Source organism: Perca flavescens, chromosome 23, assembly GCF_004354835.1.
Source record: "Perca flavescens isolate YP-PL-M2 chromosome 23, PFLA_1.0, whole genome shotgun sequence".
In the NCBI taxonomy this organism is placed as follows: Eukaryota; Metazoa; Chordata; class Actinopteri; order Perciformes; family Percidae; genus Perca; species Perca flavescens.
Window position 1 is genome coordinate 20,090,483 of NC_041353.1, and position 15,410 is coordinate 20,105,892.

General features: G+C 39.3%; 1 protein-coding gene across 1 annotated transcript in view; it reads right to left on the reverse strand.

The window, feature by feature from the left end:
- Nucleotides 1-15,410, reverse strand: part of ano2b (anoctamin 2b) — an 81,500-nt gene that overhangs the window by 2,354 nt on the left and 63,736 nt on the right. The window contains 4 exon segments of the mRNA XM_028571036.1: nucleotides 604-709; nucleotides 10,300-10,478; nucleotides 12,592-12,644; nucleotides 13,938-14,090. Of these exon segments, the coding sequence (XP_028426837.1) occupies nucleotides 604-709; nucleotides 10,300-10,478; nucleotides 12,592-12,644; nucleotides 13,938-14,090 (491 nt within the window).

Here is a 15,410-nt window from a genome sequence, read left to right on the forward strand (position 1 = left end):
ACGCGGTATCTTTGCCTCACATCTATCCCGCACTCTCCTGAAAATCTCTGATCCCAAAACTTGTTCAACTAGGCCTACAACATTTTAAGGAATTTCCTGAATTCTGTTCTTGTGTCTGACGCTTAACAATGATGTATCTGCAGCAGTAATAACACTCCAACAGCTTAGTTGTTGAAGGACATTTGGTAGACATATGTAAGTGAGGCGTGCAGGCGGACAGACAGATTTTTTTTTTTTGAGCTAGATGATAATGGACTGAGGCATCTGGTAATAGTCCCGCTCATGATGAGAGTACATTGTGATCCACCTAATTAGGAAAGACTGGCCCACACATACTCTATGCACACACAATTGCTTTATCTGCCTTTTTATTAAACATATCCATTCAACTGCAGAACACAACAGAAATGACACAATGCAAAACACATTGGGGGTGCTTTGAACTATACTGCAGAATAATGAGAGTGATGTATTGGAAAAGTTCTGAACGTGTGGATGCATCTGCTAAAGACCTCTGACTAGTTTCCGTCTTTCTCTCGGTCTGCTTTTAAATGGTCTTATGAGCCGATGGAAACAGACCAGCCTGTGAACAAAACACAATACCTGGAACAATATGACGAAAGCCAGTCTTGCAGCCAGGACACACCAGTACTGTTTGGTGACCATGTACGCGTCTGGAGACCAGGGCGGCTCCCTGTAGTCTTTGTACCTAGGAGAAAACACACATGTATAGAGAGTGGGTGCTAAACATGGAGTAACTCAAATGTCTATTGCTTTATTGTTTCACGCCTGGTGCAGCTCTGTTTTGGAACTAAGTGGGTAGTTCCAACAAAACAAAAGCACCACCTACAGAAACACACACTTAATCAATGGATACATTAAGGAAGGCTCCTCCCGCACTTTTTGATGGACAGCTGATCGCTGAGAATCTGCCAGACAAACTTTTCTTCTCCATCCTGAGCCAAACTGATTTATCTTTACCTGGCTAAGACCTGCCCTCATTAAAACCTACTTCGCGTTGGATCTGACTCAAAGTGCAATACAGTTTATTAGGATTCCTTCCCCTTTGTTTTCTTTGTAGTAAATACTCTTCATTGTGCTGGCAAAATAAACAGCTGACAGATTAAAACGAGGATAAGGAATCGAAGAGAGAGAAGACAGAGGAGAATAAGAAAGAATGAAAGAGGAAAGGAACCAAGGCAAAATAATGAGATAACCTTTGAGATAAAGGGAGTCAAAGACAAAAGTGAGATGAGATGACAGAAGGAATGACAAAAAAAAGAGAGAAAACCAGAGAATTTATAGCTGCCCTGTCACATTAAAGACTGAAAGAATGTATGTGACTGGACAAGCACACAAAACACACACAAAAACAGCTGTTTATCTGTTTTTGTCATAAGAGAAAGGTAAGGTTCAAATTTAGTTCAAGGCTTGAGGAAGTTGACACACAAAAACCTTCTTGAGTCTTTGGTAAGTCATTCATAAAATGAAGTCATTGTATAGATCGGGCCACATGTTGGTTATGCTTTGTTATCTCACTGAAAAAGAAATATTGGCTCAACATCACTGACATGAAAATGTCCCCTTTTGTCGCTGGCAGGTAGCTTTTATGCATCAAGCCAGTCGTTTAATGGTTCTAATGTTGGTGTCTGACTTGTTACTAAGTGCACAGACTGTAGGTTTTTGGTGCCAAGTGTCTCATTAGCAGACTTTAAGAGACCAAATAACTGAAAACATGGTGTTAGCAATGTACTGTAAACTTGTGGCAGTCGAACAATTCAGGCGCCAGAGCTGCTGCTGCTGCTGAATCTGTTGACTGCACTGCAACAAGAAAGGATCTAGGAACACAGTGAACTGATGTCCAGCTGCAGCCAGGCTGTTTGAGTCTCAGGAGCATAATGTAAATGCAAAATGTAAAGGAGAAACCCTTTGATGCTTTGTTATTATAATGAGAATAATAATAATGACAAAAGAGAATCTGCTGGATTAGCATTTATGTACAAATGTCTGCGTTCAGCATTAACAGTACATCCACTGGATGGGCCGACTAGTTGTGTACGTTTATGTTTAGTAATTCCTGGTACAAAGCCAAGTTGATGGAGAAGTTAGAGCCAGCTGGTTCCTGTTGGATGTAATCACTCCTAAATAACATAAAGAGGGCCTCACCCTCTCTTTGCTCAATGTCAGTTTTTTTATATTTTTTTTATAATACAACTATGGCAGAATTCAATCAAAATGTTTCAACTTTCAGCCAAGTGGCCAGCTGAGTTGGCTGGAACTGCTTAAAAGCCTGCTACACATAATCAAATTCATCAAAAAGAAATACACAACACTATAGTCATTTCCCAACTATTATCTTATTTACCTAAAGGTCCAATGTGTAGGAATTTCTCCCATCTAGCGTTGAGATCGAATATCGCAATCAACTCTCTCGCACCACGCAGTTCAAAGAACGTATTACAGCTACGGTAACCTTCATGCTTCAAAAGGCCGGTCTCTTGCTCTTTTGAAGAAGAAGACTCCTGTTCCTGAAATTTGGATTTTGGATATGTGTGGACCTCCATGTTTCCTTATTCAAACTTGCCGGGGCCGGGAAGCTACGATAGCCATTAGCAGCATTAGCAGCACCAGGGAGTTTATCATGGGACAGCGAAAACGTGAAAGGCGGAGCAGTATGTCCTGTATGTCCCTTACCGGCTAGGTATTTCAAGATGGCGCATGAATATGGAGCGTCTACCCCCGTTCATGCGAATGCAAATGTAACATTTCAAGCAAAAAGGAATACTTGGAAGTGATGGTGGTGGTAAAATATTCATGAAAAAGGACAAGTTTGTGAAGGGCAATATAGATTTTGATAATGAACAACTAAACACGTTACACACTGGACCTTTAAGCCCCTTTCCCACTGGTCAAAAAAACACTGACATCTGGCTTGTGTCTTTAGTGGGAAAGGTTACAATCAGCATTTATTCCCGGGACAGATGATTCCCACTTGTCTCCTCTGTCTGTAACTTCTGCTACTCTTTCTCAACTCAGCCATCTCTGTGGAGACTGAATAAGTAACAGATATTTTTTTTTAAATCTATCGTAAGATTATTGTCACTAGCCTCCATGATGCTTTCTACTGTTTACTCACCCTGTTTTCCAGTACATTTGTAACGTTGAACGTGACAGAAAGAAACCAGAAAGGCATACTTGTCTACTAGCAATGGTAAAGTGTCTATTGGCTATTTTTAGTGGGTTTTCCCGTGTTTAAAAAACTTGCATACACACGCTAATTTGGGTGGGAAAAAGAAAAGGGTATGAGTCTGTACTGTATACAGCAGGCTACAACACTTCCTTCTGAACACCAAGCTGGCTGACTGAGAACTATGTACATGCTACCATCAAATTGTGATTTCAATATGGATTTTCAAAGTAATCACAACTATTTTCTCGCAAATGGTGGCCTAATGTCAGCACATGCAGCAATGTTAGACAATCTGACCAGATAATCACAGCAGTGAGCCAACAGAAACAGCTCATGGAGACAGAAAAATAAATGGAGCATTTTCTTTTTGTATTTTGAAATTATGGCCTTCAACTGTACACAGTTGAAACTGTTAGAGTGGCCAGAGTGCAGGCAAGAAAGGGAAATTTTAGCAGCGAGTTACTAATCTGACCATCTAACACCCTATAAAACAAACGTTAAAGTCTGTAAAAGACTTTAGTCATGCCTTTAATTGTAAATATTTCTTGAAGAGATGAGTGTACAGTGAAGAGAGGGAGTGACTCTGGAGGAGGAGTGGGGTCTTGGCTTTATGTTACAGAACTTTTGGGCTCCATTTTCACAACAGCTACTTTAAAAGAGTCAGCCTTTCTTTGTGGGATGCAACATATATTGTTCCTTTCAAGGCAATAGCAGGGAGACAACCCATCTCATTGTTAATCTTGATAACATCTTTGGGCACACAAATGCTTCATACCAAACCACTGAATCTACAGAAGAGAGCAAAGAGAATGAGATTTATAGATAAAGTTAAGCATCATGTGGAGATCTAGATATATAGAGAGCAGTCTTCCAGGCACAAAATCAACTAACAAAATAAAAGAAAACATTTAATCACATGGGCCAGCAAAAAGACAGAAAATAAAGATCAAGAAATCAAGATGAAAAGTGTCAAACATGGAAGAAGAGGTGATTTAGCATGACGTGTTCTGCTCTTCATGCATAGGGTGATACTGAATTGGCAAACATTTGCAAACACAACTTACATAAGTCTATTTCCACTGTGGCTGTTATGGAGGTCTGAAGTACTACCGACCCCGGCAAGGTGTCTGGGAGCAGCAGGACGTCGGTAGTCAGTCTACCTCAAAAGCAAACTGTGCTAAGAAACATCCCCTCTACAAAGACACAAAACAAAAACTATGCTTTGCATAGTGTTGTAACTAAATTCTGCTTTGTTTTATATGTCTTCCATTGTAAATACATTTTAATAAGACCTCGCCACAACAGCCAAACACAAATTTGGTATACATCTAGCGAGAAGATAAAAGATGTTACTTCTCCAAATTTAAGCAGCGGAGGACTAGAATGCTCATGCTCTTATTTTGCCACCATTTTCTATCTGTATTCTTATCCTCATGAGCCCACTGCAATGCCACACAAAGTATCTGCTTTTAAAGGGGGTCATGTGTCAGACTATTTCTTGGCCCCGGGAGCAGGGACTTCCTGGAGTTCTGTTGTCACCGTGAGGTTGCCAGGCAACAATCAAAAACTTCAGGAAGTCCCCGCTCACTGCCAAGTAATATAGTGCATTCACATGCTCCTTAGATGGTCTCATTTCCCACGTTGGGAAGTTGTTCTTCCGACTTCGGTGTGTTCCTGAGCTTTAAGTCTTAATGGAACTTGGACGCTGCAAGGCTTTGCTCAGAGCTTTTAAACGACACTGAGATAGCTATTTCTAGCATTGATTTCTAGTTTGAAACTTTATATCGGTGATTTTCTCCCAGTCTTGTTGCTGCACCGGTTACCGTTGTCAACGTTACATTCCCTAAAACCACCTAAATATTGCTTTATCTGACTTGTTGTAAGGGAGAATTCTTTTTTCTAGGTCACTCTACTCTATGTGGACAGTGACTTACAGTTACAACCTAATACCACATTACAAATTACATGTGAGCATGACATTTGTATGCAATAAGTCAATTACTAAAAGGTTTATAACCATCAACCCAACATTTCCTTTTGTTCGAACATTGCAGACTCTGTGCAAAGACTTTTACTGGGACACTTGAACAGAAAAGAACCATTGTTAATGTTACTAGTACCATCTGTGCTTTTTCTACTGTGAAGTCAAAACCCTTGCTGTGAACAAGGCCGATCAGAAAAAAACTAAGTAAGACTGTATGGCTGATAAAATGACAATTATAATTTCAGGTTAGATTTATACACCTGAGGCTAAAACTGAATTTGAAATCTCTTAGGTTAATGAAAGTAAAAAGAAGAAAAAGAATTCGAACTGGGAATGCATGAAACGCCGATCACACTGTCCTTTACAGTAAAACACACAGCAGTTTAACACGTCAGAATAATGTGATGGATCAGATCAAAGTTTTAAGTTGAGACATGTGACACACACACACACACACACTCTCTGTCATGACAAAATTCCTCTGAAGGCGGAATAGATGAAAAGTCCTGATTGTGTCACTAAGTACTTAACTAGCAGTATAGAAATAATAGAGAGGGAGGGCGAAATGTGTGTGTGTGTGCATTGTGTGTGTGTCAACGGGGTCTTATGGTGTCTGATTCCTTATCCTTATACAGTCAAGAATGAGGAATGCTGCCCTGTGAGAGTCAGCTCTTCTCTCCCTCTTTTTTTTCTTCCATCTATTCATCTTTCTCTTGCCAATATTTTACAGTAATTTTTTTATGGCTCAACTTTTAATGTGAACTAAACTGCAAGACAAGACCTCCCCTCCTGTCGTCCAGTCAATTTAACTTAACTTGGGTGGAATCAAATATAAAATATTATTATCAAAGACATGTTTCTCCCTCCCGCTTCCTGTGTGTGTGTGTGTGTGTGTGTGTGTGTGTGTGTGTGTGTGTGTGTGTGTATGTGTGCGTGCACGTGCGTGCGTGCGTGTTTTGTATAAACTCCATGTTTGGTTAAAGTGGAGTATCTATCTCAGTATTCTAGATTATAGTTAGTATCTGAAAGACTTGAAAAGACACTGTGTGTGTGTGTGTGTGTGTGTGTGTGTGTGTGTGTGTGTGTGTGTGTGTTTGTAACACTTATCACAACACATGCATAACATGCATAATGTCAGGTAACACTAAGGTTCAAATCAATGACCTAAAACAATAGTATCTTTCTATCTGTTGCACACAGAACATGTGCCACAGAACAACAGAAAAACATTTCCAAAAACTCCCATCCAACAGGTTCCAGATTGGTCTTTGACAGATAAAGGTCAAGTAAAGCTTTCAAATTGGGAGAAATTAAATTTTGAAAAATTCCATACGTTGTTCTTCCTAGTCAGGAGGTATTAAAACAGTAACCAGCTGCTGTACATTTAGAATTCTGGTGCTTGTGTAGCCACTTTTAGTAGTTCTTATAAGTGTTTATTCTTTATTCTTATTATAGGTTTGGTTATTTGATGCTAGAAAAATAGGTGAAACATCATGACTGACAGCTGTGATTGACTTCCCATTAGTTGGGCGGGTGTTCACCACTGCATAGACTCTGGCTTCAAAATTACAAGATGGCAGCACCCGTATCTGGGATATTTTGGCTTCATTTTTGTACAGTGGGAGAAAGTGGAGATGCGTCGTAGATTATAATTTGTATAATGTATACCCTGTATCTGCATTTTCATTTAAATCCTTTAACTGCTGTTTCTTTTTACTATTTGAGACATCTTAATTTTTTTTAAAGAAATAAATTAAGTGTAAAACTGATTTAGGCTGTATTTGCTCCAGACCCCTACTCCAAATTCAGTTTACCCACATTTTCATTTAGCACTCATCTAGCACTGGGAGAGAAAGCGTGTCTGCAGATATGTACAGTGTTGCTCTGACCACTGATGCAGAAACTGTCTTCAACTTCCTCACCCTGCTGTTTTTAAACTTAATTAAAGATTTAATACCTTAGTGGTTGGCTTCTGTCACACCACCCATCTATTTATCCATCCATCCAACTACAGTACCTCTACCCCTCATTCCTTTGTTTCTTATGTGTTACCTCTACATCTTATGTTCTGTTCAATAATAGTATCCCTCAACTCTCAAATTCCTTGTTTATCTATCCATTTATGCATTCTTTACCTCTTATTCTTATCCTTCCTGTATATATTTATCCATACAACTTCGAGTCCCAAAATGAACTGGGTTAGAAAGTAAGAAAGAACAAGAATTAACGCCTTGCAGTTTACATCCATGTCTGTCCACACTCATATAATATATGTAGTCAAGACTTTAATAAAGAAGCAATTCAATAAAAAGAGGTATTGAATGTATTTTTTTTTGGCGAAACATGAATGCTTTACACACATTACCACAGTTTCAAGATTAAGTTCAAAATGTCTCCCTTTCTGTTCCTGTGTTATGGCCAGAAAAGTGTTCAGTGTCAGAACACTATGATTTACACATTAAAGTTGACCTTTGACCTTTTTGATATAAAATGTCATCACTTAATGATTTTATCCAATTGGACATTTGTATGAAATGTTAAAGCTTAGGAATTCTTGAGATATGGCCAAAAATGCATTTTGTGAGGTCACGTCCAAGTAGAGATTCCTCCAAGGCGTTTCTGAGATATCACGTTAACAAGAATGGGACGGACAGACAGACAACCGGGAAGCATGATGCCTCCGGCCCACGGCTGTCGCCGGCGCGAAGGCATCCATAGAAAGAAATTAACTGTCTGGAGAATCTGACATACTTCGATTCACATGCTGAGTTGAATCATCTGCCTTAAGCAGCTAATACACTGCCTGGATACATACAATGTACAGCGCTACACACACTGCAGACAGACACACCCTTCTTGGAACATCCTCAAGCCAATTTCATGCCTATAAGCATTCAAGGGCGTCCGTCGTGTTTCGGGCGTGACGTATCACACTATATTGGCACAAAGGCTGTATTCTTGCATTGTAATGATTTGCTGTCTTATGTAACAGCGGGCTGACCTGTCTGTGGGCGCCGTGACCTTTTCTTCTACAGCGCATTATACTGATATTATGAAAGAGATGCTTGCCACTGGCATGAGTGAGAATGCAAGGAAGATACAATAGTGCACTGTATTTTTAAATCTAATAAATCATCAACTCCAGCCCATCTTAAACCTCTGCAGTTTATTTATGAAACAGAAAAGGCCTTTGGTCATCCAGAATAGAATTACCTGTGGCAATGAAGTGTTTTAATGTTGGGCCTTAACATTATAAACATGAGGCAAATACTCTTTATCACCTGCAAATGTCCAACCTAACCATACAGGTAAGTAAGTTTGTGCATGATTCCCCCTTTATCTTTGTAATCCCTTGCTGAAGCAACTAGCAATATCAATTATCAGTCATAAAATGCATCAGCCCTACTGTATATACACATCATTGAATATAAGACTTGCTTGGGATATAACCTATCCACTTTCAGTGGAGTTTAAGCCGCTCCCTTCTGGTCGTAGATATAGATACCCTAACGTCAGAACCAACCAAGCAAAAAAACTCATTCATTCCCATGGCAATAACCCAATTAAATAAGATGTGGGGAGGGGTATGACTGGAGGAGGAATATATGTGAACTACTGTGCAGTAGTTTCATTTATTAATGACATTAGGCCTTTTAGGGAAATGCAACATACTCCTTTTTACTGTATTCTATTTATTGATGTGTGTATGTTATGTGTTAGATAAACAGTGCTGTAGATGTCTGGTTCAATGTTTGTGTTGTGGATTATGTGTCAATATGCCTGTACTGTACAACAAATTGCCTCTCGGGGACATTCAAGTTTTTATATAAAAACTTAAATTTTTTTAAAAAGTCTAAGTCTCTATGCAGATAATCTATTATAACACGTTTAAATGCTGATATCTCAAATTCCACGACACTGACACTATAATTGAGCATTTTGGTACCTTGTCAAGATACACTGTATTTATGACTTACTCTGCTATTACAAAAACAGAATCTCCAGGGCCCAGTTGTTCAAAAAGTTGAATCTGGATCAAAATTATTCGGATTTGGGCATTCCATGTTTAGCGATCCAGGATCAGATCAGATAATCTGTCTTTGTGTTGTGTCGGTTTTTCAACGCCCCTTTGGTTTGGATCACCCACATCCTGATATCAACTTTTCAATGTTAACATAGCCGCATAACCAGTGCTCTAAATGGAACTACATATCAGAACGTAAGCTACCAGCTATGTTAAGAACAACAGCTAGAACAGCTAGCGTTGGGTCGCTTTAAGGGTTGTTACTTGAAGAGAAAGAAAACAGCATGGGGTTGCTTTATGGCACAAACGCTTTCAGTGCAAAAGCTTTCAGAGTTTGACAGCAAATGGTGAACAGTAAAAGGGCTTTGATTGGTCCATATTGCGTTCAGTGTGAATGCAAGAAAGTGCAAATGTTATTCAGGGGGTTATCAAGAGGTCTCTCGATATGATTAAAGGTTTGAAAGGAAAGACTAGAACATTTGGAGATGAACCAAAGAAGAAACAGATTCTAATTTCTCAGATTAAATGAATACTAGCCTTGATATAAACATGATAACGGTTGCTATTTGTTGTAGATACAGAGACTGAAGGGGGTATTTATAATAAGCTACTGTATGACAAAACAGGGTAATGTTGTTTTATCCTGTTACATAAAATCTCCCAAACTAAACTCCTCTGATGTAAAAATAGATGAATTCACTTGACTGTTTTCTTGAATGCACAAAATGCTCCACTGGCAGTAAAAGAAAAAATATATCAGAAAACAAGAAAAGGCTAGGGCTGTGTGGGCAAATAAGTGTGTGTGTGTGTGTGTGTGTGTGTGTGTGTGTGTGTGTGTGTGTGTGTGTGTGTGTGTGTGTGTGTGTGTGTGTGTGTGTGTGTGTGTGTTTGTGTGTGTGTGTGCGCGCATGTATTTCTTAATGAATAGCTATCTACTTTTATTGACCATGTGTCTTTTTTTGATGAATGCTGAATGAAATAATCACAATATTGATTTGTCATTTGTATGTAATGCCTGTCACAAAGGACAGTAAGTATTGCTTCCAATATCTGTAACTTGTAAGTGTGTGCATGCGTGTTTGTGTGCGTGTATGTTTTTACCGGCAGACGGTGATGTTTCCTTGCTGTAAGTTCAGCGGTGCCGACCCAGGCTTGAAATTGGACACGTTGAAGTAGGAGAGCGTGTGGTCAATGAAGCCATGCATGGTGCCGGTCTGACTGAACGTGTACTGGTAGACGAGCCGGGGGATGAAGTCTGATGTGAAGGAGATCACAAAGGCCTCCACAGAGAAAGAGAGAGACAGAGTGAGAGTGAAACATTTGTCACGAGCATTCATTTAAAAAAAGAAAATCACCATGAGACAAGAAGTTTGATCATGTAAAATTGATGAAATCTAGGCTTTCACCTTTTTATTGGAAAAGCAGCGGGGGTTGAGGGGGTGTGGGGGGTCAAATTGTGTATTTTCAGATGTTTAAAATCACACTTCTGGTAAACTAAGTATTTCAGCAATATTTGAGTAATGTATTAATTTATTAATATTAAATAAAGTATGTAGAACTGGTACAAGATAACATGTACAAAAGGGGAATTCTGCTCCCAGTTTTCCAATGCCTTGAAGCTCGTGGGCTAGCTTAAGTGTGTGTGTATATGTGTCCAATGCTCCAAAGCTCTAGAACAAATAAAAACTCCTGCGGCTTGTTTTTTTGAATCCTTCACATATCTCTTTAGTATTAAAAGTAAACGGAATAGGATTTGGTCTGGTGACCAAGGAAAAAGCCCAGGCATAACTTTCCTGACTCCACCAATACACACACACACACACACACACACACACACACACACACACACACACACACACACACACACACACACACACACACACACACACACACACACACACACACACACGCCTTGACATCCGCAGATCAGCAGGTTAGGGTGTTTCAGACATGATTCTGGGATCTCACAAGGTCAGGACAAAGGTCGAATCTCTACTTAATATTAAAGAAACATTGCATAACTATTTTACCTTAAAATACTAGCTTCAAACCCTGTTGATGCTACTCTGACTTGTACTTGTAACGGAAAGAGTGACCAAGCAAGAGGCCACCGGACAAAAGTAAATCTCAAATTGGCTTTTAGATGTTGGCGAGAGCTTCGCGAAATAAAAGGCTGCAAGACAGATGGCGAGCTGGCCAGCTTGCTGTTGGACTTGTCTGGATTGACGACAATTCATTTACCGAATAATCGCTGGAACATCCGTCGGAGCCGGATCTCCGCCGGATGCCCCTCGCCTCGCAAAACTCTGTTGGTTTCGGGAAACATCAACAAACTTTGAGCTAGCAAGCTATTCTCTGAAAATGCCAAGTTTTGAAGAAAAAATTTGGATTGTGCAACAAGGCAGGCCTGCTTTGTTCTTTTGAGAAATTACTGTAAATACTTACAAAGAATACATTTACAGCATTTACTCTCTAACTGGGACGTTTAGGGACCGATTGGTGGGAATTAACTGTGGACAAAATACACACGGCGATACACTGGTAAGAGCAAATAAGGTTTAAACATGTATCCAGCTAATTTATATAGCTCTGTTACTGTACTGCTAGTTACTGTATTGTGTGAACAGTTCACTTCATTTAATATTGTGGCGTTTTCTTTTGGGGGGGTGCAAACAAGTTCCTTCCAACAATTTTGAAGAGCCATGCTCGCAGCCTCCAGAGCCTAACCCTAACTAACCCTAACCTGATTGTGATTGATTTAAGGAAATGCAAACAACCCAGAGTTTTTTTCACCTACCCAGGAGTGTATGTGTGGAGGGGCCAGACCTTACTCCGAAGCGGTGTGGACATAGGTCTGGCATGCGAGACTACTGTTGGAAGTAAAATTTGTATTGTGTTGTTGCACTTGCTTGATGTTGGGGCTGTGTTAGCAAAGTTGTCGACTGGCTAGTTTTTGATCGTAAGTAATATAATCATAACAAATGCACATGTACAGCTGTCCATATTTACCACAGAGGTGTATAAGTGAATTTCACTCTGAAACTGTAGGGGCGCCAAATCGCAAACAAAATACCAATGTTATGCAATGTTGCTTTAAACTACTATCATTGTCAGCAATGGATCATTTAAAGTACATTCAATGCGCATATACTTTACGCATGCACGCACGCTTTTAAAATGCACTGGACAGGCAACTACAGACTGACACCTCTGTGAGTGTCAAAATTGAGTTAGTGCTGACTTATCAAAGTGTTAAAGTGCTTTCTGTGGGATGTTAGTCACATTATGTAGAGTACCTACTGCAGAATACATGCATTTATTTTGCATTTAACTGCCTTCATTACTAATTAAATGAGCAGATAGTAGAAAGCGGGACATTGCATTAATACTTACATTTATAATGACTGAGAATTTTCCCATTCCACTCAGTATGTTGTACCATACACCTATAAAAAGAAGAGCAACGAGTGAGAATGATTCAAGTGATAAGGGGTAGAAGAAGGGAAAAGATGGAACACTGTCTTAAGCAAACTGACAAAATGACAAATGTTTCTGATAGCATGTGAATTAAACTCAATCTGGTTGTAAAGTTATCAGAACTCTGCCTAAAGCATGCAATATTACAAAATGCATTTTGCCTGTCCTTCCTGTGTGCAGGTTGTTATTTTCCAATGTTAGTGTTCATCAGATTGCTGGTAATGTCAATCAATTACAGTATCCATTAAATAAAATCCATTAAAACACATTTTGATTAAGGCAACTTTGCATGGAGTATGTTAGATCTATAGTTCTGTAAAACAAAAGGTTTACATATAACATAGCTTATGGTGCTGCTATCAAGTAAAACCCTCCAAATAGTTTACTTTTCAGGAACATGGAAGAAACAAGACAGAGTCAGAGTCTACAGCCACACTAGTTTCAAATTTAAACATGCTGATGTTTAGCAGGTATAATGTTAACCATGTTCACCATCTAAGTTTAGCGTGGTAGCATGCTAATATTTTCACATTAGCTCTAAACACAAACTACAGCTGAGGTTGATGGGTATGTTATTAGTTCTGCAGGTATTTGGTCATAAACCCCAGCACTGGACAAATATATAAATGTTGGCCTGATGATGGTGTTCGATCAGAAGTTAGGATTTCTTCCAAAATAATTACAGTTTATCCCTAGGGAGACGTGAATGTCTGTACCAAATTTCATGGTAGCACAAAATGACTTAAAGCAACACTAGAGAAATTTTCCCGCTTTGGTCCCCGTACAGGTTGTCTCATTGGAACTACAGCTCGCGCAACCCGATCTGGCAAACTTGCATAATGTAATGGATAATTCTGCTTCCAACCTGTAGGGGGACCGAAGCGGGAAAAGTTCTCTAGTGTTGCTTTAAGGAAAAGCAAAAGCACAAATTTTTTCCCTTATTAATAAAAAAGCAAAGGGTGGCTACTTTGAAGAATCTAAAATACAAGACATGTTTTCAGTTATTTCACACTTTTTTGTTAAGTACATAATTCCATATGTGTTCATTCATAGTTTTGATGCCTTCAGTGAGAATCTACAATGTAAATAGTCATTAAAATAAAAAGGAAACACAATGAGAAGGTGTGTCCAAACTTTTGGCCTGTACTGTACATATATATTTTAGCTTCAAACCCTGGTTGTATGGGAAAATGCGGTATTTATTAGTAAGTTATGTTCTGTGTGTTTGTCCTTTCCTTTTAATGTGTGTCACACCAGCTTACCAATGTCTTTAGCACGTACGGCGACTGGCCTGCGTAGCTCCGTCACAAACTTCTTGGCATCCAGTCTGATCTCAATGACGTTGTTGAGCAGAGCAAAGAGCGGAGCAAGCGGGAACGAAGCCACGAACAGAGAGACAAAACCAAACTGGATGACTGGAGAAAAGAGAAAAACCATCAACAAACATGCTACAGTCCTGGTACTGTTATTCAACATCAACATATACATTAGTTAGATTAATTTTGAAAGTGAATATGTATAACAGGCTTGTCGTAAATACATGTTGTATAATTCATCAATTGAGGCCATGTAGGGGACGGGGTACTATATCCGGAATTGAAGTCCGCATCTACCATAATCCCCATTGCTCCTTGCACCCTGTGCATACATGTACACTGGCAGAAAATGTGTGCAGAACACATCCCTCGTGGAAATTCCACTGCTAGAAGTTATGTAATTCACACAAGCTACATGCTTTCCTACCGCAGTTTCAACAAACAATACTTTTTTCTTTCAAAATTATTTTTTGGGCTTTTTTCGCCTTTAATGGACAGGACAGCTAGGTGAGAAAGGGGGGAAGAAATGCAGGAAATCGTCACAGGATGGACTCAAACCCTGGACCTTCTGCGTCGAGGCGTAAACCTCTATGTATATGTGCGCCTGCTCTACCAACTGAGCCAACCCGGTGTTTGATGGAATAAAGAAACCATATGTGTTTGAAGTTTAACTTTACGCCATAGTAGCATCATCATGTCATAGGCTGGTATGGTTGAAATAGTAATTAGGGGTAGCTAGCTGGCATACATGGAGGGAGAGACGGGGTGAAAATGAAGAAAAGAGAACAAAACACATAGAAGAGCTACATTACGTCAACAGCTCAATAAAACATTTTTTTTTACGGTTATGCTACATTACGTGGAAGGTTATCCACAGAAGATTACTGCAACAATTCATTTGATTAAACATAACAAAATTCCATGACTTTTTCAAAACTTTTAAGGATTTTACTAATCCATGACTTCAACCTCAAACCTCATGTGAACGCTGTACTGTTATTATATTCATTTGATTATGCTCACAGTCAAAGTCATTGTTGCATTAAAAGACCTTATTTGAAAATGTCCACGTTTCATGATGATTCATGTGGCAGACTGCAATACATGTTGCTATGCTATGCTATAACCGCAGTGAGAAGGCTCTGTGCAATTATAAAATCTACAGTATGTAGGCTACAAACCAACTTCCTGTGTTTCAAGCAGCATTACTGTTCTCGGAAAACATCTTAGTGCATGCTCTGCTGGTGAAGTTGCTGTAAAAAGAACCACTTATATCAGCCATTTTTGCTATTTGCCAACATAAGAAAGGTTGGCACGTGAGAAAGAAATCTACAATATTGGAAACACACATATATCAAACCGCCATTAAGACGGCGTCAGATTGACGTTTGTGAATGACCATTTGTCCGGTCAGGAGTC